The 21,560-nt window shown below is 46.2% G+C and overlaps 1 protein-coding gene across 10 annotated transcripts in view; it reads left to right on the top strand.

Annotated features, from left to right (window-relative positions):
* The window catches only part of SMARCA4 (SWI/SNF related, matrix associated, actin dependent regulator of chromatin, subfamily a, member 4), an 87,274-nt gene that overhangs the window by 22,449 nt on the left and 43,265 nt on the right, over window positions 1-21,560 (top strand). For all 10 annotated transcript variants that reach the window (XM_067733712.1, XM_067733719.1, XM_067733718.1 and 7 more), the window contains exons 8-16: window positions 591-764; window positions 2,127-2,300; window positions 3,503-3,670; window positions 3,761-3,811; window positions 8,620-8,750; window positions 8,942-8,999; window positions 16,909-17,030; window positions 19,196-19,346; window positions 20,687-20,850. In XM_067733712.1, coding sequence (XP_067589813.1) covers window positions 591-764; window positions 2,127-2,300; window positions 3,503-3,670; window positions 3,761-3,811; window positions 8,620-8,750; window positions 8,942-8,999; window positions 16,909-17,030; window positions 19,196-19,346; window positions 20,687-20,850 — 1,193 coding nt within the window. The remainder of the gene's footprint in view (window positions 1-590; window positions 765-2,126; window positions 2,301-3,502; window positions 3,671-3,760; window positions 3,812-8,619; window positions 8,751-8,941; window positions 9,000-16,908; window positions 17,031-19,195; window positions 19,347-20,686; window positions 20,851-21,560) is intronic.

The following is a 21,560-nucleotide window of genomic DNA, read 5'->3' as shown; positions in this document are numbered from 1 at the left end:
TGCCCAAGCACACTTGTTGGCTCACTGTCCCCCTTCCTTTCCATGTCCTGCCCAGTGGAGGGACATTGGGATGAATAAGTGTGGGCCTTCCCTAAGGTGGCAGTGGCTAGCTTGAAGCAGTGTACTTAGATGGGTCTATTTCTTTCTCTTTTTTTTTTAATTTTATTTTATTTGGCCATGCTGTGCAGCATGTGGGGTCTTAGTTCCCCGACCAGGGATCAAACCCATGTCCCCTGCATAGGGAGCGCAGAGCCTTGGCCACTGGACCGCCAGGGAAGTCCCTAGATGGGTCTAATTTCTAAGGGTCCTTTACTTTTGAATGACCAATAAGGAAGTTTGTTTGTGGTTGAGGGAGGGCAAAGCTGGAGACCTGAAGGCCTGAGCATAGGGCTGTCTGCTGGATGTCCGGAAGCAGCTGTCTCCTACCCTGTGCGTGCCCCGCCCGCGGGCATCCACCACGGGTTCTCCCCACGCATGCGTTTGTGCTCACGGGTCCTCCTTGCTGCCTGGCTTGCTATACGGAGGTGCACGTGTTGCATAGATGTTACCAAGTTGTGCCCGTCGCCAGTTTCTCCTCTTCCTTCCCGAAGCTGCGGCAGGAGGTGGTGGTGTGCATGAGGAGGGACACGGCCCTCGAGACGGCCCTCAACGCCAAGGCCTACAAGCGCAGTAAGCGGCAGTCCCTGCGCGAGGCCCGCATCACTGAGAAGCTGGAGAAGCAACAGAAGATAGAGCAGGAGCGCAAGCGCCGGCAGAAGCACCAGGTGTGTCCCCGCGGCCGCAGGCTTGACCGTGTGCCTGAGTCGTCAGCTCCGCACTGTCGAGTCTTGGTTTTCCTCTCAACACGATGTCCGAGTCTCTTTTCTGTTCATTATAAGAGTATCCTAGGCACTAAGAATACTTCAGTGGACAAAAACCAAACGGTACGGAAAGGTGGGTCGTAATCAAACGCACGTATAACACGTTGGGAGTTAATAGGGTGTAAGGAGACATGAAGCAGGGATAGGGAGTGATGGAGGAGCCCTTTATATAGGACGGTCGACTCAGGGACGGTCTCCCTGAGGATGTGAGTTCTGAGCAGAGCCCCGAGGGAGGAGCTACACCGACGTGTGGACGAGGCTCTTTGCAGACAGAGGGGAGTATGCCTCAGTGTTCTGTGAAAAACAATGACCCAGTATAGTCAGAGTGGGGTGAGCGAGGGGGAGGGTGGGAGGAGGTGAGAATGGGGAGGTGATGGGCAGAGCGTGCAGGGCCCTGTGGGGCGGGAGGATGACTTGGGCTTGTGCTGTGAGTGAGGTGGGAGCCACGGAGGGTCCTAAACCATGGAGGGTCCTCAGTCAGTGATCTGACTGAGGTTGATACAAGATCCGTCAAGGAGACCAAAATCTCTACTCAAGTAGGATTTGGGGTGATTCTGTTTGTTCATTCATTTATGTTTTCTAAAGTTTGCCTCCAAACAGTGTCTGTTACTGGCATAGTTTAAAATAACAGAGAAGTCAATATTCGGTGTTAACTACTGTTAATATCTTGGTATATCATTCTGACCTTTTTTGTCTATATACATATAGTAATCAAAAGTTAAACAGCTGCCTTTAAAAATATATATATGTGCACATTGAGCTGTTTAAAGTATTATTGAAGCATGATTTTAACATATGTGTTGTAGTCCATCTCAGTGTGCCCAGCATCCCGTGATTTATGAAACTGTTTCCCTGTTTGGGGACATGCAGTGTACTCTCAGCTTCCCGGTGTTAAAAGTAACACTGGGATAGGCACTCTTGTCCTTGAGTTTCTGGGCCAATCTCTGCCGTCCTCCTTAAAATAAACCGCTAGCAGTGAGTGATCTGGTGGGAGGGCGGGTGCATTTTGCAGCGGGTGGCAGACGCTGCCAGGTTGTCTCAGCCAGGGCATTTGCCCCGTCTGCTGTGCATGAGAGGGGGGTCCCTTTTCACCACACAGTCCACGCAGAGAATGTTGGGCCTCGTAGGCAGACAGTGTCTCGGTATCGTTTTGGTTGCGTCCCCTTGGCTTTCACCAGGCCCCCTTTAAAGTTTCGTCTCACTTGGGGTGACACCACGGCAACTCCTGTCCCATAGTCAGTCTGCTCTTCTGTGTGCGTCCTGCAGGAATACCTCAACAGCATTCTTCAGCACGCCAAGGATTTCAAAGAATATCACAGGTCGGTCACAGGCAAAATCCAGAAACTCACGAAGGCGGTGGCCACATACCACGCCAACACTGAGCGGGAACAGAAGAAGGAGAATGAAAGAATCGAGAAGGAGAGAATGCGGAGGCTCATGGTACAGTTGGCCATCATGACCCGGGTCCCTTCACGTGGTGCTGGGTGTTGCAGGCATGGGGGCGGATCAGCCGCCCAGGGTTACGCCGGGGCATTTTGGTGCTCAGAGTTGGAGGCAGGACAGAGAAAGAAAGGGCTTGGGTTTGGGAGTCCGAAAAACCTGACTCCAGACCTTTGCCCACTCACTGACCATCGGTGACCGCGTGACCTCAGCTGGTTAACTGGCTGCTCTGTGCTCTCTGGAAGGTGGAGGTGGCACCCCTCCCGGTGGAGGAGCCGCCGATGGTGTGAGCCTGACCTCCCACCCCACCCTTCCCGTCTGACCATGTATTATTCGTGGAGGGTTCTCTGACCGGGCCGATATTGACAGGCACTGCTGAGTGGACAGGGCCACGTTAGTACGAAGGAGAGTCCCTGCCCTTGGTGGGGCTCGTGCTGGCCCTAGAGAGACAGATGCCCAAGCGAGACAGACAAGATAGTTTTGGGTGGTGAAAAGCGCACTGAGGAGAACAAAGCAGGGCCAGGGAGTGGGGATTGACTGGGTGTTATGGGCAGGGTGGGTGTGACCCATGAATGCGGAGATCCAGGGGAAGCACCTCCCGGCAAAGGAGCTGAGGGCAAAGGCCCGAGGCGGGAAGAAGCCGTGTGTGAGGCTCAGCCAGTGGCCCCTGGAACAGCGTGGCGTGGGGGCAGAGTGAGGTTGGAGTCCCGGAGGCAGCCACGCGGGGCCTTGCAGGCCACGGGGAGGGCTTTGGATTTAATTCTGACCATGATGGGGAGCCGAGGGAGGCTGTAAGCTGGGATGGCGGTGGTGGGGGTGGGTGACATGATCCGATGTGTTCTCAGAAAGCCGGGGCAGACGGTCTGTGGGAGAGCAGTGGAGAGAAGGGTTGGGATTTGGGTGTGTTTGTGGACATAGGAGACAGAGCTTTTAAATGGCCCTTGGCAGGACCATGTCTGTCCAGCAGGTCCCCAAGGAGCCTGGCCCAGGGTGGGAACTGGGGAAGTTCTGAAGGGGAGTCAGTAGTTATGTGAAAGGTGTGAATATAGCGCAGACCCGGGTGTGAGCTCAGTGCTCCCTAAATGTGGGTCCGGCTGCTGGTTAACTGCAGCCCTGCGGGCTTCTTGAGTCTGGTTTGCCCGCCCTGGGTGCTGGTGGACGAGCGTGTCATGGGCACGCGCCATAACCGCACGCTTCTGCAGGCCGAGGACGAGGAAGGGTACCGCAAGCTCATCGACCAGAAGAAGGACAAGCGCCTGGCCTACCTCCTGCAGCAGACAGACGAGTACGTGGCTAACCTCACGGAGCTGGTGCGGCAGCACAAGGCTGCCCAGGTCGCCAAGGAGAAGAAGAAGAAGAAGAAAAAGAAGGTGCGCCCCTTGGTGGGACTGGAGCGGCTGTGTGCGCGTGTGACTCGGCCTCCCCGGTTGGGGGGTGACTGTCTCTCTCTTTCCTTCCAGAAGGCAGAAAACGCTGAAGGACAGACACCTGCAATCGGACCTGATGGCGAGGTGAGGAACCAGGGGTTTCTTCTGTGGAAATGCCAGCCCAGCCCCAGAGGTTAGGTCTATTTCATCCTTAAAAAAATTTTTTTTTCCCTTTGAAATTATAAAAGTATATGACAATGGTAAAAATCCACATAGGTCCCCTGCCACACTCTACCCTTCCTCTCTCCCACTGCCCAGAGAGAATATTGTTTACTACTGGGTGCGTTTCCTTCCAGAGCTGTTATTTATTTCTCAGTTTTCCCTTTAAAGTTTCAGGCTCACAGGAGAGGTGTAAGAACAGTGCAGAGAGTTCCTGCATACTCTTCACCCAGATTCCCACTTTTCATGTGTCATTATTTTTTCTTAAACCATTCGAGGGTCAGATGCACACGTGAGGGCTTTTTACCCCTCTGTGTGTTTCAGTGTGTACATCCTAAAAGCAAGGCTGTTCTTTTCCACAACTGTACAGTGATCAAAACCAGGAAATGAACATTGACGCAATACCGTGATCTAATTCACAGCCCTTGTTAAGGTTTCACAATTGACCCTCCAGTGTCCTTCACAGCAACAGAAAACCCTGAAATGATGCCGGGTCTTTCTCTGTGCGTCATATCAGGAGTGTGTGGCGTAGATTTCTTCCCCCACTGGTGATATTGACCTTTTGGTGGCCGCCAAGGTGTCTCCAGCTGTAAAGATTAAGTACCTTGTGCAGAGATACTCAGACATGTAAAGATAACGTGATTCCTCAAACTTTCATCGGCTGTTTCATCATCTGTTGTCTTTGCCTGTATCAGTTTTTGCCATAATGGTTACAAAATGGTGATGTTTTTTCCCTCGTCTTTTCTTCTGCATTTATTAGTTGACTTTCTGCAGGAAGGAAAAGCCTTCCCTTCTTTTTTATTTGGCTTGTTCATAGTTTGGCAACCCTTGGTACTAACTCATGGATTCTTATTTAGTTTAATGGATTTACTTAGTTTAATCCTGCACTATTATTATGTATTTTGATGCTCAAATTGTTCCATTTTGGACCAGTAGGAACCCCTTCACATTGGCTCCTGCCTGCTTTTGATGTGTCCCCATCGTTCTTTTAGGGGTTTCTGACTTCCTTGCACACGAAAATGGCCCAGGCTCATCTTCTGCTTTCTCTGCCCGAGTCCTGGACTCGGTCATTTCTCCAAGGAGCCCTGATTCCTTTAATCAGAGAAGAATATTTGGAAACCATGATCTAGATGTGTTCGTTGCTACTGAGTTGTCATTGCTTCTGGGCCCTCTCAGTGGACAGATCTAGGAAACAGATGTGTGTATGCTCACACATCCACCTTGCTAGTTATATATATTAACTAGTTATTGTAGTATTAAAAATACTGAGGTCACACTGATACTTCCAATTCTAATCCAGTACCACGGGGTTCTTTTTCTCCTTCTCCCTGTCCACGTTATAATAGCCCAAAACCTGACCCCCGTCTGCCACGAGATAGGCCCTCATTTCCTCAGTCCTAGACTGTGCAGGAAGTACATTCAGAATGGCTAACATGTACCCCTCTGCAAAAGAAACCTCGTAGCTAGGGGCTTCCCTGGTGGCACAGTGGTTAAGAATCCGCCTGCCAGTGCAGGGGACACGGGTTCGAGCCCTGGTCCGGGAAGATCCCACATGCTGCGGAGCAACTAAGCCTGTACACCACAACTACTGAGCCTGCGCTCTAGAGCCCTTGAGCCACAACTGCTGAGGCTACATGCCACAGCTACTGAAGCTCGTGCATCTAGAGCCCATGCTCCACAACAAGAGAAGCCACTATAGTGAGAAGCCCGCGCACCACAACGAGGAGTAGCCCCTGCTCCCCGCAACTAGAGAAGGCATGCATGCAGCAACGAAGACCCAATGCAGCCAAAAATAAATAAATTAAATAAATAAATTTATAAAAAAATAAAAAGAAAGAAACCTCCTAGCTAGAGGTCAGTGTTTGTCTGAAGTTGAAAGTACATGCTCCAGATACTGCATTCAGAAGATTAGTTCTCCCCTTGTGCCCCCGTTAGTGAGGCTCCCCCCAACGCTTGTTGGTTTTATTTATTTACTCCTCATTTCTTTATTTAGGATGTGAAATACTAGCCTGGTTCCAAAAGTCAGAACCGTGCAGTGAGGCCCACTCAGAGAGGGGTTGCTGTCCCCACACACGAGTCTTTGAGTCTTTTCCATGGCACTCTTGTCCGCCTCCTCTCGGTTAACACACTAGTGTGAAAGAAGGCTGCATAGTGAGGTGTGAATGCAAGGTGTGGCCTTTACCACCTCCTCCAACCCCTCCTCAGTCCCCCTTCCCAGAGAGAAACCTGAGTAACCTTCGGTGTGTTTGCTCTGGGACCTTTTCCGTACCTGTGTCTCCAGGTGGTTTTCTTCTCCCCGCCTGGTATTGTATCTGAGTCTTTCCAAGTTAGCTCATGTACACTTACTTACCTGACTCTTTCTAATACCACCGTATTAGAGAGGTGGCTAGTGCTTGCTTCTCTGACTTATAAATGTAATACTTCTAGGAAGAAAATGATAATAACATGAAACGTAAATGTAATGATAACATGAAAAGTAGAAGCCCCCATGGTGCCTGTTCTCTCACAAGCATGCATGTTGATCCTTGGTTGATGTCTCTCTCTGTATCTTTCCAGAAACCTTTGTGCTTATATTCTCTTTGTTTTGTTTTGGGACCATTTGGGTCAGTCTACACATAGCAAGACTTTTCCTGTGTAGCAGGTATCTTGGACCACTTTCCATATCAAGCAATTAGTTCTTTCATTTTATTGTATTGATGTACTAGGATCTCTTTCATCGTTCAGATTGATAGCTATCTAAGTTGCTTCCCATCTGTAGCTGTTAGATCCTGCACTGAACAGCTCTGATGGACCACCATATGTCCCCTCCTCTATGGGTGGCTATTTCCATTGTTTCCTTTCTTTCTATCCCACATGTTGTTGTAATGAGCCCCCTTGCTCTCTTAGCTGGGCTGCCATAACAAAACACCATGGCCTGTGTGGCTTTTTTTTTTTTTTTAACCACATGGCACATGGGATCTTAATTCCCCGACTGGGGATTGAACCCGCACCCCCTGCAGTGGAAGCACAGAGTCTTAACCACTGGACCTCCAGGGAAGTCCCTTTTGTTGTTTTAGTTCTTGTTTTTGTTTTTGTTTTGGTAGCCTGCATGGCTTAAACGGCAGAAATATACGTTCTTATAGTTCTGGAGGCTGGAAATTGGAGATCAAGGAGCAGCAAGGTTGGTTCCTGATGAGTACTCTCTTCCCGGCTTGTAGACTGCTGCCTTCTGGCTGTGTCCTCACATGGGAGGAGAGAGAGCAAGCTCTGGTGTTTCTTCTTATAGGGGCACTAATGCCATCCTGAGGGCCCCACCCATATGACCTAATTTAACCCTAATTACCCACCAAGGGCCCCATCTCCAAATACAGTGACATTGGAGAGCTGGGGCTTGGGCATATGAATTTTGGAGGGGACACAGTCCAGTCCGTAGCAGATGGCACGCTTTTTCCTGTTGGCCTGATTCCCAGAAATGAATGACTATAGTGATTAACTCAAATAATATTCTTATTTCGCATGATTTTATTTGAAACGTTAAGTTGAATTTTTTAAGAGAAATGTGGGCTGGCATTTTACTACAGTGCTAAGCCTTCACACGGCCATTTGTGGCTTTCAAGGGGGAAGTCACATCACAGGAAAGCGTGACTCGGGGAATTCTGTTGGGGAATCACTGCAGCTGCTCATCCTGTTTAGTAACGGGAACCATCACTTGATGATGGCTGCTGATTGTCCTTGTTCTCACCCAGTGGTTCGCAGCCTTGGCTGAACGTCAGAATCAGCTGGGGAGCTTTTGAAAACCAGAGAGGCCCAAGCCTCACCCCAGAGCAGTTCTGTCAGGATTCTGGGTGTGGGGACATCCCGGCATCAGCACCATAACCGCTCTCAGGAAGGACTCAGGGGTGAAAGTCACTGATTGAGGCAGCCTGCAGAGCTCATTCGTGGGGCGTGGGGTTTCTGTTCCGCTTCATGGTGGGCCACTTTAAGGGTGAGATTTTAACCTGCATGGAGACTAATCTCTGCTGTGGGTCAGTGTTGATGGAGGGAGGCGTGGGAGGTATAAGTTCCTGGTAGATGCAAACAAAGGTTTCCATCCTCATCCTCGTCCTGAAGGTTTTCACCAGGAAATGTGAAGGAGCTGAGGAAGGGGAAAACTTCATCCCAAGTTGATATCTCAGGAAATTGAGGAATTCCGTATTTGTTGCTACAAGGAAGTTTTATTTTTCAAATATTCTAGTTAGCTGTTTAACAGAAAAGAATGAGGACCCTTGTTGCAGTCTACAAATACAATATAAATTGAATAACTCAAGGACCAGAAAAATGGGAATAGTGTAGTCACTTGGGTAAAAAAGGAAGGAGTACGTAAGTCCATGTTCCTTATGTGTGGAATTGATCTGGGAGAACACACGAGAAAATGATGCTGGTGGGCGCCTGTGAAGAGAAACTGTTGGGCAGGGGGATAGGGAGGGAGAGTACACACTCTATACTCTTGAATTTGAACTATATGTTACCTATTTGAAAATTAAAACGTGGATATCAGTTCCTTCCAAGAAACAACTGTCGTCAATGGGTTATATATATATTTTTTTACTGAATGGTTAATGTGCAGCTAACCCATCTCCACAACCACTGGTCACATTGGTGTGCTGTTTTCTGGACGTGGAGTTGGGAGGGCACTTCTCCAGTTGGCCATGGTTAGTGGGGCACCGAAGGTATAGACTCTACAGAACCTCAAGTCACACGTGTGACTTTTTCAGCCTCTGGATGAGACCAGCCAAATGAGCGACCTTCCGGTGAAAGTGATCCACGTGGAGAGTGGGAAGATCCTCACGGGCACAGACGCACCCAAAGCAGGGCAGCTGGAGGCCTGGCTGGAAATGAACCCGGGGTGAGTGGGGCTTCGTGTTCCAGAGGCAGCCAGGATCCTGAGTCAACAGTCGGCCTCATTCCAGGGGAGCTGGCAGCTGGGGGTGATCCTGCTTACATTTGGAAACAGGCCAATTTGCTAAGGAAAGTGAATCATGCTGGTTCTGGGGAGATTTATATTAAAATGCTGATTTTTTTTTTTTTTTTTTTTAGGTATGAAGTAGCTCCGAGATCTGATAGTGAAGAGAGTGGCTCAGAAGAAGAGGAGGAGGTAAGAGTTCATTTCCTGGCTGTCGAGGCCCACAGTGCTGTGTGGTGTGGCCTCTACCCACAGCAGGCACAGTGATCCTCTCCCGCTCCAGCCAGGCATCAAAATGGGGCAGGAGATCGGCACACGGGCAGGGGGTGAGGCTGAAAGTTGGTGCTTTAGAGCTGCGCTGTCCAGTACCATAGCCTCTAGCCACACATGACTGTTTCCACTTTCACTTAATTAAGTAAAATGTAAATGTCCTCACTCATTTGTCCTCAGTCGTACGGGCCACATTTCAGGTGCCCAAACAGCTCTCCCCTCCAGAAAATGTTGGTATGAAGTAGTGAGCATGAAATCATATACATGTTGGCCCCTTGTAATCTATTCTTTGGCAATGTTACAGATGGTCGCATTTATTGTGTATGTTCTCTAAATCATTTAATTATTCCACGTTATGGTGATTTTTGGATGTTTGCTGGTTGACAAAGCTCTGATGAGAGCCTTGTTCCTCTGTCTGTCCTGGGTGGCCTCCTCGGGAAGGGTGACTCAGAGGGAGCCCGGGGATGCAGTGTCCGAAAGCAGGGCTTGTTTTCCACAGTTCGCATCCAGAAGGGTGCTGTCCTGACTCCCCCTTCAGCTGGGGTAAGAGTGTCTTACAAGGCTGTTAAAAAGCTTTGGCCACCTCCATAAGATTTTAAAAAGGGAATTTTAATGGGCAGATATTTGCTTATTAAGGTTGAACATTTTTTCAGGTGTTACTATTTAGATTTCTTCTGTGAATGGTTTGCTTCATTTGCCCATTTCTAATCAGTTGTGTTTTTTTACTGGATTTTTAAGTGTTCTTTATGTATTTACCCCAGCCTGAAATCAGCTTGGTGTTCACCTATATCTTTCTTTTGGTTTGTCCTCTTACCTCTTCAGGTCATCTGGAATTTATTTTGTGTAGGGCTTGAGATGGCGCCCTTTTTCCCCCTTCCCAGTAGTAGCGTTAAGCCAGTTGGTATACTGTTAGTCCATCCCTTCCCCATTGATCTGTGATATTTAAAAAAAGCTAATATTAAAGACACACTGGTGTCTTTTTAGGGTCACATGTTCAGTTTCTTTTTCTTTTTTCTTTTATAATTTATGTTTCTGGTTTTTATTTTATTTAATATTTTTTTTAATTGAGGTATAGTTGATGTACTGTTCAGGTTCTTTTAAAGTTCTAATAATTCTTAGACCAGTAACATTTTGTTGTAATTTTTTAAACAGCTTTATGGAGATATAATTTACATATGTAAAATGCCCCCACAGTAAGAGTACAATTCAGTGATTTTTTAGTGAATTTATAGAGTTGTGCAATCATTACTCTACACCAGCTTTAGAACGTTTCTGTCACCCCAAATGACATCTCACCCATTTACAGTTTGTTCTTGCTAACTCCTCCAGCCCCAGGAAACCACTGGTCTGCTCTGTCTCTATAGATTTGCCATTTCCGGAATTTCACATAAATGGAATTATACAACATGTAGTATCTTGTGTCTGGCTTATTTTATGTGGCATGTTTTTGATTTTCATCCATGTTGTCTGTACACCAAAAGTTTGTTTTACATCGCTAATTATTAGAGAAATGCAAATCAAAGCTACAATGAGGTACCACCTCACACCGGTCAGAATGGCCATCATTAAAAAGTCTACAAATAACAAATGCTGGAGAGAGTGTGGAGAGAAGGGAACCCTCCTATGCTGCTGGTGGGAATGTAAACTGGTACAGCCACTATAGAGAATAGTATGGAATTTCTTCAAAAAACTAAAAATAGAGCTGCCATATGATCCAGCAATCCCACTCCTGGGCATTTATCTGGACAAAACTATAATTCAGAAAGATACATGCACCCCTCTGTTCATAACAGCACTATTTAGCAGCAAGGTCCTACACTTAGGAAACTATATTTAATATCCTGTAATAAACCATAATGGAAAAGCAAAAAAAAAGAAAATATTCTATGCTTTGAAGGTGTAGATTTAACCCTTATATGCATAATTCCAAATATATCAAACTCAACTTATCAAAATTTTTGATTAGATATGTACATTTTACTCTAAGTAATTTCTATCTCAGTTAAAAAATATTTTAAAAATAAGTGAGAAACCATTAATAAAAGTTAAGGTCTTAAAAAAGAAATTTGTTTTATTCCTGAGTCATGTTCCATTGTATAGATATACCACACTTTGTTTATCCATACACCAGTGGGTGGGCATTTGTGTTTTTTTCCATTTTCTGCTATTATGAATAACATTGCTGTGAACGTTCACATACATGTCCTTGTGTGGACATACGTTTTCATTCCTCTTGGGTAGATACTTAGGAGTGGCATTGCTGGGTCATATGGTAAGTTTATGTTTAACTTTTTAAGGAATTGACAAACTGTTGCCTGAAGTAGTTGTACCTTTTCACAGGTTCCAGTTTCTCCATATCCTTGTCAACGCTTGGCGTTATCTGTTCTTTACATTATATAGCCATCCTTGTGGGTGTGTAGTGGTATCTTATGGTTTTACTTTGCATTTTCCTAGTAAATAATGATGTTGAGCATCTTTTCAAATGTTTATGCACCATTCAAATATCTTCTTTGGCGAAAATCTATTGAAATCTTTTGCCCATTTTTAATTCGGTTGTTTGTTATCTCATCAGTGAGTCCTAAGAATTCTTTATATATTCTTGATATGTGTCCCTGTTCAGATATGTAGCTTGCAGACATCTTCTCCCAGTCTGTTTGCTTTTCTTTTCCCTCAGTGATGTCTTTTGAAATGCAGAAATATTTCATTTTGATGAAATCCATTTATCGGTTTTTTCTTATATGAATTGTGCCTTTGGTGTTGTATCTAAGAGCTGTTTGAAGTCACAAAGGTTTTTCTCTTATGTTTTCTTTTAGAAGTTTTATATTTAAGCTCTCACATTTAGGGTCATAATTGAGTTGATTTCTGTGTATGGTTTGAGGTACAGGTCTAAGTTTGTTTTTTGTGGGGTTTTTTTGCTATGGATAACCTTCTTACCCAGCACCAGTTGATGAACAGACTGTTCTTTCTCCCATGAATAGTCTTGGTAACTTTGTGGGAAATCAGTTGACCATAAAATTAAGGGTTTGTTTCTGATGCTCAGTGTTTTCCTGTTGATTAGTATGTCTGTGTTTGTGCCACTACCACACTGTCTTGTATTACAAGTTTTGAAATCAGGTAGTATTATTTGCTTGTTTGCTCTATTGGCTATTCTAGGTACTTTGCATTCCCATATACACTTTAGGATCAACTCATCAGTTACTACAAAAAGGCTTGCTGGGATTTTTATTGAGATTGTGTTGAATATAGAGATCAGTTTTGGGAGAATCACGTCCTAACAATATTTAGTTTTCCAGTCCATGAACGTGAGATGTCTCTCTATTTATTTTGATCATCTTTAATTTCTCTTAGCAATGATTTGTAGTTTTCAGAGTATAGGTTTTGCTTTTTTTGTTGTTAAATTTATTCTTAAATATTTTATTCCTTTTCTGCTACTATGAGTAGAATTGTTTCCTTGATTTTATTTTTCGATGTGTTGTTGCTATTACGTGGAAATACAATTTTATATGTATATTTTTAAAATGTTAATCTCGTGTTCTGTGCACTTGCTGAACTCATATTGGTAATTCCAATAGGGTTTTTTGTTTGTTTGTTTGATTCCTTAGGATTTTCACATGCAGGATTATGTCATTCATAAATAACCATAATTCTTCAATACTTCTTCCTTTCCCCTCTGTGTGCCTTTAATCTTTAATTTCCTTCTCTTGCCTTATTGCACTGGCTAGATCCTCCAGTACAGTGTTGAATAGAAGTGTCTAGAGCAGATATCCTTAGTTTGTTTTCGATCTTAAGGGTTATGCAGTTAGTCTGTCACTATTGTTTGGTGTTAGCTGTAGATTTTTCATGGATGCCCTTTATCAGGTTGAGTAAATCCTCTTCTGTTCCTAGTTTATTGAGAGTTTTTAGCACGTGTGAGCTAGATTTTATCTCATACTTTTTCTATTAAGTTGATCATTTGATTTTTTAAAAATTTATTTATTAATTTTTATTTTTGGCTGTGTTTGGTCTTCGTTGCTGCGTGCAGTCTTTCTCTAGTTGCAGTGAGTGGGGGCTACTCTTCGTTGTGGTGCGCAGGCTTCTCATTGCGGTGGCTTCTCTTGTTGCAGAGCACAGGCTCTAGGGGCGTGGGCTTCAGTAGTTGTGGCACGTGGCCTCAGTAGTTGTGGCTCAAGGGCTTAGTTGCTCCCCGGCGTGTGGGATCTTCCCTGACTAGGGCTTGTACCCGTGTCCCCTGCACTGGCAGGCGGATTCTTAACCACTACTCCAACAGGGAAGTCCCTGATTTTTTTTTTAATTTAAATTAATCTTTAAAATTTAATTAATTAATTTATTGGCTGCATTGGGTCTTCATTGCTGCATGGGGGCTTTCTCCAGTTGAAGTGAGCAGGGGCTTTCTCTAGTTGTGGCAAGTGGAGGTACTCTTCGTTGCAGTGCACGGGCCTCTCATTGCACTGGTCTCTCTTGTGGTGGAGCACGGAATTTAGGCACGTGGGCTTCAGCAGTTGTGGCACGTGGGCTCAGCAGTTGTGGCTCACAGGCTCAGTAGTCATGGCGCACGGGCCTAATTGCTCTGCGGCATGTGGGATCATCCTGGACCAGGGCTGCAATCTGTGTCCCCTGCATTGGCAGGTGGATTCTTAACCACTGCGCCACCAGGGAAGTACAAATTCTTACTATATTTTTAAAGTTATTTTCTTTGTAGTTGCTCCAGGGATTATGATATGCATCTTAATTTATGATGATATGCTTCAGGTTAATACTAACTACATTCTGGTAAAATATGGAAATTTTGTTCTAGCTTAGCTCCATTTGTTCTTCTTCCTTTGTGCTGTTATTGTCACATATGTTACATCTATATATGTTATAAACCCAACAATACAGTCTTCTAATTAATACCTGATATAATCTTATGACTTAGTCTAAAGAAGTTGGAAAAGAAGAAATAAGGGAAAATATATTTATAGAGTCTTTTATATTGATACATGCATTTACCATTTCTGATGTTTTTTATTTCTCCTTATGGATTCAATTTACTATCACCTATCATTTCCTTTCAGCTTGAAAGACTTCTTTTTTAAACCATTTTTTAAAATCAAAGTATAATTTACAATGTTGTGTTAGTTTCAGGTGTACAGCAAAGCAGTTCAGTTAGACGTGTGTGTGTGTATGTGTATTCTTTTTCAGATTCTTTTCCATTACAGGTTATTGCAAGATATTGAATATATTGAAAGATTTCTTTTATCATTTATTATAAGGCATGTATGCTAGCAACAGATTCTCTCAGCCTTTGTTTTTCTGGGAATGTATTTCTTTAGCTTTCATTTTCAAAGATAGTGTAGCTGGACATAGAATTCTTTGTTGACAGTCTTTTTCCTTTTGAATATGTCATTCCTCTACTTTCTGGTCTCCTGTTTCAGATGAAAGTCAAGCTACTAATTATATGGATGCTCCTTTGTACATGATGGTTCATTTTCTCTTTCTTGCTTCCAAGATTTTCTCTTTGCCTTTGGGTTTTAGAAGTTTGTGAACTCTCTCTTTGTGTTTATTCTCGTTAGTGTTTGTTCAGATTCTTGGCTTGGTAGAGTCATGTTTTTCATCAAATTTGGGAAGTTTATCATTTCTGTCTTCTATTGAGACTCTGTATTTGTTGATACATTCTACTTAAAGATGGTTTCCTTTATTTCTTTGAACATATTTACAATAGTTTTGAACACATATATAGTAATAGCTGCTTGTATGATTGTATGCTAAGTCCAACATCTAGGAACAGAGACAGGCTCAACCGACTGTCTTTTCCCCTGAGTTCATATCACATTCTCCTCCTTTTTGTTTGTCTTGTAATGAATGTTTAGTGGAAGGCTATTTTAACCACTCTGGATTCTGACTTCCACCCCTGTGCGTTCTTTTTGGTGTTTTTGTTTGTTTAGTAAATTATCTAGGCTGAATCTGTGGAATGTTTTCCCAGGGTGTGTGCTGCCTTTGGTGTCTCTGCTCAGTTTATTGTTTTTGTTTTTTTCTCATTTTTAGTTTTAATCCTGGCTCTCTAGGAGTGGGTTGTGTTTCTTCATAACTTAGTAGTCTTCCAGTGATTGGGGAGAGTTTGTACTCAAACACCTTGAGCCAGTAAGGCTTCTTTCTCCAGCCAGTGGATCAGTGTGTGTAGAAGAACACATTCCAAGTTTGGGCCATTTTCAAGCCCACCCTGGCTTTTACTTTCTGCTGGGCCCTTTCTCCCTTTCTCGTTTCCTCTGTGCATGTGCACAGCCCTCAGCCAGTAATATGCTTTCCCCACCCATGGCTGAGGTCCTCACCTCCACTGACAGTGCTGCTGGCCTGGGCATCGTCCACTGCTACAAAATGACTAAGTCCCCATCAGCCTCAGCTGCCAGGCCTCGTGGCTTGCCCACCCTGGGAGAACTTGCACATCAGAACTGGGAGCTGAGGGTAGGAGAGATGAAAGCACCCCCAAGTAAGAACTCCACAAACTCCCACTCTTCTTGCCCAAGGCTCGGCAGTTTTCTCAGTGTTAATGCTTCTCAGACTCCTAGGGCTCTGAAATGGTTGCCTGTGCTACTTTTGTCCAGCTTTAAAGCCACTTTTTTTTTTTTTTTTTTTTTTAAATATAAGTCAGACCTCAGGCAGGGCTGTCAAGCAGCCCCACCTTTCTCCCCACCTACTCCCCAGGAGGACTAGGGGAATTCTTTTTTTTTTAAATAAATTTATTTATTTATTTATTTTTGGCCGCGTTGGGTCTTCATTGCTGCACGTGGGTTTTCTCTAGTTGCGGCGAGCGGGGGCTACTCTTTGTTGCAGAGCACAGGCTCTACGTGCGCAGGCTTCAGTAGTTGTGGCGCACGGGCTTAGTTGCTCCGTGGCACGTGGGATCTTCCCGGACCAGGGCTCGAACCTGTGTCCCCTGCACTGGCAGGCGGATTCTTAACCACTGAGCCACCAGGGAAGCCCCTAAAGTCACTTTTTGAGGGGAAAATTTGCTGACCCCTTTAATTGGAATTAGCCAGGCTTCCCATTCCTATTTTAATTCCCAGCATGATAATATCAAGTAGGATAAGTCTTACCGGTTATGATTTTTTTGACCAAAATGTTTGTGCTGTCATTACCTGTTCATTATTCCAAATGATCTATAAAATTATTTTGCATGCTCCAAAGGAAATCCCACTGGGTTTTGACTGGAATAATTTGACAGGTTAATGACAGATACTTTTTCTTTTTTAGTTTTATAGCAGTTCCATTATACACACACATTTTGTGTGATTTATACAGGAATACAAGGATGGTTTAATATTGGGAAATGTATTTGTGTGTGTTTTTTCAGTATGTCATACAAAATCCCCTTTATTATCTGCTCAGTAAATGTTGGAAAATCCTTTTAATGAAACACGACACTCATACTTAATATACAGATTTATAGAAAACCTCTTAGTAAACGATGATGCCTTATCATCAGTCTTATTTGACATATTTTAGACATTTTGGCCATGTCAGTAAAGCTGAAAGTAAATCAAGAGCAATAAATATTGAAGGTTACCTATAAAATGTTTAATACCTAGGAAATCCAAGAGAAGGGAAAAGCTGTTTTAGTAGTATGCATTGTGTACGGGGGACTCGGTGCAACAGAAGTACAGCATACCCTGAGAGGCCCTTAAAAAGAAGTGTCTGGACTCTGCTAAGAAAACTAAAAATCATATACTGAGCAATTAAAAGAATGTGCAAATAAAAAGCGTGACATGTTTTGGGATTGGTCGGAAGAGGGCACGTGGGTTGTAAAAGCATCACTCTGGGGTGACCTGAGGTGAACTGGCTTGTCTCTTGGTAGGAGGAGGAGGAGGAGCAGCCACAGCCAGCACAGCCTCCCGCCCTGCCCGTGGAGGACAAGAAGAAGATTCCAGATCCAGACAGCGACGACGTCTCCGAGGTGGACGCCCGGCACATCATTGAGTAAGGCATCCCTCCCTCCACCAGCTTCCCGCGAGGTGGCACCGGCAGAAGCTGTTAGAATCCCAGCTTCTCCCCGGACAGCACTGTCCAGCCGGCAGCCGCTGTGGGACCACAAACACCGGATTGACTTACTTCAGATGTCACTGATGTTTGTAGGGGTCGAATGACGTTCCATCCATTCACGTGGCTCATCCTGTGTTTAAGAGATAGTCGGGGGCTTCCCTGGTGGTGCAGTGGTTGAGAGTCCGCCTGCCGATGTAGGGGACACGGGTTCGTGCCCCGGTCCTGGAGGATCCCACAGGCCGCGGAGCGGCTGGGCCCGTGAGCCATGGCCGCTGGGCCTGCGCGTCCGGAGCCTGTGCTCCGCAACGGGAGAGGCCACAACAGTGAGAGGCCCGCGTACCACAAGAAAAAAAAGAAAACCAACAAAGAGATAGTCGGGGGGCTTCCCTGGTGGTGCAGTGGTTGGGAATCTGCCTGCCGATGCAGGGGATGTGGGTTCGATTCCCTGGTCTGGGAGGTTCCCATGTGCCGCGGAGCAGCTGGGCCCGTGGGCCACAGTTACTGAGCCTGCGCTCTAGAGCCCGTGGGCCACAACTACTGACCCCGCATGCCACAATTACTGAAGCCCATGCGCCTAGAGCCCATGCTCCACAACGGGGGAGGCCACCGCAGTGAGAAGCCCGCACACCGCAATGGGGAGTAGCCCCCACTCGCTGCAACTACAGAAAGCCTGCACGCAGCAATGAAGACCCAACACAGCCAAAAATAAAATAAACAAATAAAAAATAAATAAAAAAGAGATAGTTGGGTTTACCACAGAAGGCCGCTTCATGCTTGTGCTTCAGTCACAGCCCTCCCCATCTCCTCCCTGGAAGAAACTGCTTCCAGCATCGCGTGTCTTCCACACATATTTTATGCATCAGTAAGCATGACATGTATCTGTGTTTTGTTTCATTTGCACGAGTGTATCTGGGGCACAGTGTTCTGCCCCTTGCTCCTATGTCTGTGCACACAGGGTGTCTCACTCCTCCACATCTGGCCATCCTGTCATGGCATCCCTGTCATGGTCTCACGTTGTGGCCTGAGTCTGGCGGTGGTCGTTTAGGTTATTTCTCATCCTTTGGTTGTAAGCACAGTTACAATTAACATACCAATTTTATTGTGGCTTACAGGACAGAGTTAATGGATACTCTTAAATAGAGCATTGAGAGCATTATGTATTACATAAGCACTAGGTATGAAGGGAACCATATGCGGTATGCGGGCCTCTCACTGTTGTGCCCTCTCCCGTTACGGAGCACAGGCTCCGGACACGCAGGCTCAGCGGCCATGGCTCACGGGCCCAGCCACTCCGCGGCATGTGGGATCTTCCCAGACCGGGGCACGAACCGTGTCCCCTGCATCGGCAGGCGGACTCTCAACCACTGCGCCACCAGGGAAGCCCAAACATACAGTCTTTTGAATCCATCAGAAATATATAGGAAAAAACCCTCTAAGCTAGGAAAACCCAGCTCACTGTGCAGGATTTGTAAGAAGATATAAAAACAAAACACAGCATAAAACAATATGATAGTTAGATCACATATATCTCTCACATTAATAAAATGTAAATAGTTTAAAGTCATTTTTTAAAAGAATTCCAGGGAGTTCCCCTGCGGTCCAGTGGTTAGGACTCTACACTTTCACTGCCAGGAGCCTGGGTTTGATCCCTCGTTGGGGAACTAAGATCCTGCAAGCCTCGTGGTGCGGCCAAAAAAATAAAATTATAAAAAGAGGTTTTTTTAATTGAAGAATTCTAGATTAGATTACAAAACAGCCTAAGTATAAATGATTCTGGTTTGTGCAAGGCTGTTGAGTGTACATTTTCCCTTTAGACTCTTGAACTCCGGGTAGGGAGGGTGGGCCATGTGACCAGCCTCTGGCTAAAAGTAACATTCCTTCTGTGGTGTGACAGTGACTTGATTCCCATGGCACCCAGAAGTCTAGTCTTGGGCCCACCTGGATTAGTGTTTGCTGCCTTGCCTGTCCTCAGACTGTGCGGCTGCTCTTTGGCTTATCTTCCGGCTCAGGCCATAAAGCTGCTCTGCGGAGGTTTGTGTCAGAAGCACATTGTCACAAGTAGGAATGTGTGTCTTCACACGGCCCTTTGATCTTGCTCCCAGGAACGCCAAGCAAGATGTTGATGACGAGTATGGCGTGTCGCAGGCCCTCGCTCGTGGCCTGCAGTCCTATTATGCCGTGGCCCACGCCGTCACCGAGAGGGTGGATAAGCAGTCGGCGCTCATGGTCAACGGCGTCCTCAAGCAGTACCAGGTAGGTTGGAGGGGGCCGTGTCCACATAGCAGTCTCGGCAGAGGGGTTTCCGGGTCGTGGGTGGCTGCTGAAGGCAGGCAGACCTGAGTTCACGGTCCACTCTTGGTCTTTGGGCAACTTGCTCTTCCCCTCTGAGCCTCAGTCTCCTCATCTGTAAAGCAGCTTCATGGTCTGACCAAGAGGAAATGAAATGTTGCAATAAATCTGTATCTGCTGGGTGCTTGATATGTGCCAAGAAGAATAGGAGCACTTTATAGGCTGTTAGCATCTGAATTCCCTCAGCCACTCTGAAGTAGGTGCTGCGGTCCTCCGAATTTCATGGGAAGGGGGGGTGGTTGGAGGGACAACTGAGGAACAGAGAGGTACAGCGATTCCTCAAAATCACACAGTTTGGGAATGGCCGAGCCAGAATGGGACCCAGGTGTGGGCCCATGGGTGCTCAGTACATATTTCCTAGAGCTCTGTGCAGCATGAGGCAGCAAGGCAGGAGAGGTTAGCAGCCCTAGACTCGGTCCTTCCTTCTGGGAAATGGGGCAGCAGCCCCTCCTGCCAGCCTCTGAGGGTGAAGTGATGACGCCTCTGAAGCTCTTTGTCAGGGTCTGGCCTGGAACAGCCAAGAAATGGAGCTGCTTATAGTAAAAATCTCTTCTCCTGTGGCCCCATATTCCCAGGCTCACCTGTAAGCTCCCAAGAGGCAGCTGGTGCTGATATCCGTGCTGATATCAAGTGCCAAAGGTGAATCCTGTGGCCAGTGGAACTTTCCAGAGACCAGTGTAATCAGAGAAATCAGAACATGGCCAAGACTTAACTTGCTTAATCTGTTATGAAAATTTCCAGATTTTCCCTGAAGACAATATTCTCTCTGACTGTGTTTCAGAAAGCTTCACAAGCTTTGGAAACCTTTCAGTTAATCTTGAAATGCTGTTGAGGCAGTTGTTAGTCATGTGGTGGACTCCTCACCAAGTTCCCCTGAAACCCCAACGCTCTCCTGAATCCAGTGTCACACGGTTGAGGGCAGGTTGCTCCCGATGTGCTGTGTGGCTTGGTGTCAGGCAGTGACAGACGGACACTCTAACAGTGAGAAGCTTAGCTGTTTAAATGTGCGCCCAGAAAGGACATTTCATATACATCTCTCATTAGCACAGCAACCCTGTGATTTCAGAGACAGGATTGCTGAGGATGAGGCTGAGTGGGAAAGGAGTGGGCTGACTCAGAGCAAAATACCAAGTGAAGACGGCCGCAGGAGGTCCCTGGCTGGGGCAGAACTTGTGAGTCTCCGAAGCGCGGGGAACACCCCCGAACCCAACCTGGGCTTCAGTCCTGGCCGATTTTCCTTGCAGATCAAAGGCTTGGAGTGGCTGGTGTCCCTGTACAACAACAACCTGAATGGCATCCTGGCTGATGAGATGGGCCTGGGGAAGACCATCCAGACCATCGCTCTCATCACGTACCTCATGGAGCACAAGCGGATCAACGGGCCCTTCCTCATCATAGTACCTCTCTCGTGAGTGTGCCCACCCCAGGTGCCAGGAGTGCCCAATGGGAAGGCCCCACCGCCCGAGGTCACTAGCAGCCCGGCCTGGGCTCAGACGCCTGTGTGTTAGCTTGCTTGGGCCACCCTCACAAAGGACCACAGCCTGGGTGGCTTAAACAATAGGAACTATTTCCCGGGAGGCCACAAGTCTGAGAACAAGGTGTCAGCAGGGCTGGTTTCTCCCTAGGCCTCTCTCCTGGCTTTGTGGATGTCCATCTTCTCCCTGTGTCTTCACACTGCCTTCCTTCTATGTGTGTCTGTGCCCTAATTTCCTCTTCTTACAACAAAGTTATACCAGTCATGGATTAGGGCTTGCCCCAGTGACCGTGTTTTTACTTCATTATCTCTTTAAAGACTCTATTTCCAAATATAGTCACGTTCTGGGGTGCTGGGCATGAAGATGTCAACATACAAATTTGGGGGGGGGACACAACTCAGCCCATAGCCACCTGCCTCTCGTGTCAAGGCTCAGGATAGAAGGGCAGGTGATGGAGTGCCCGTCCATGATTCCTGTTGGGGCAGCTCTCACAGGATGTCCTTGGTGTCCTCTTCAGGCCCCACAATGAGCAAATTCCACACAAGGTTGTCACGGGAGTCAGATAACTGCCCACTAGAAATGTGGAGTGGAACCATTTGTGCAGACACTGTCCACTTACTGCTGGGGCACCGAGCCCTGTCGA

The sequence above is a fragment of the Pseudorca crassidens genome, chromosome 3 (assembly GCF_039906515.1).
Source record: "Pseudorca crassidens isolate mPseCra1 chromosome 3, mPseCra1.hap1, whole genome shotgun sequence".
Lineage (NCBI taxonomy): Eukaryota > Metazoa > Chordata > Mammalia > Artiodactyla > Delphinidae > Pseudorca > Pseudorca crassidens.
The sequence above is the reverse complement of the archived record's forward strand: the minus strand, read 5'-3'. Positions and strand labels throughout refer to the sequence as shown.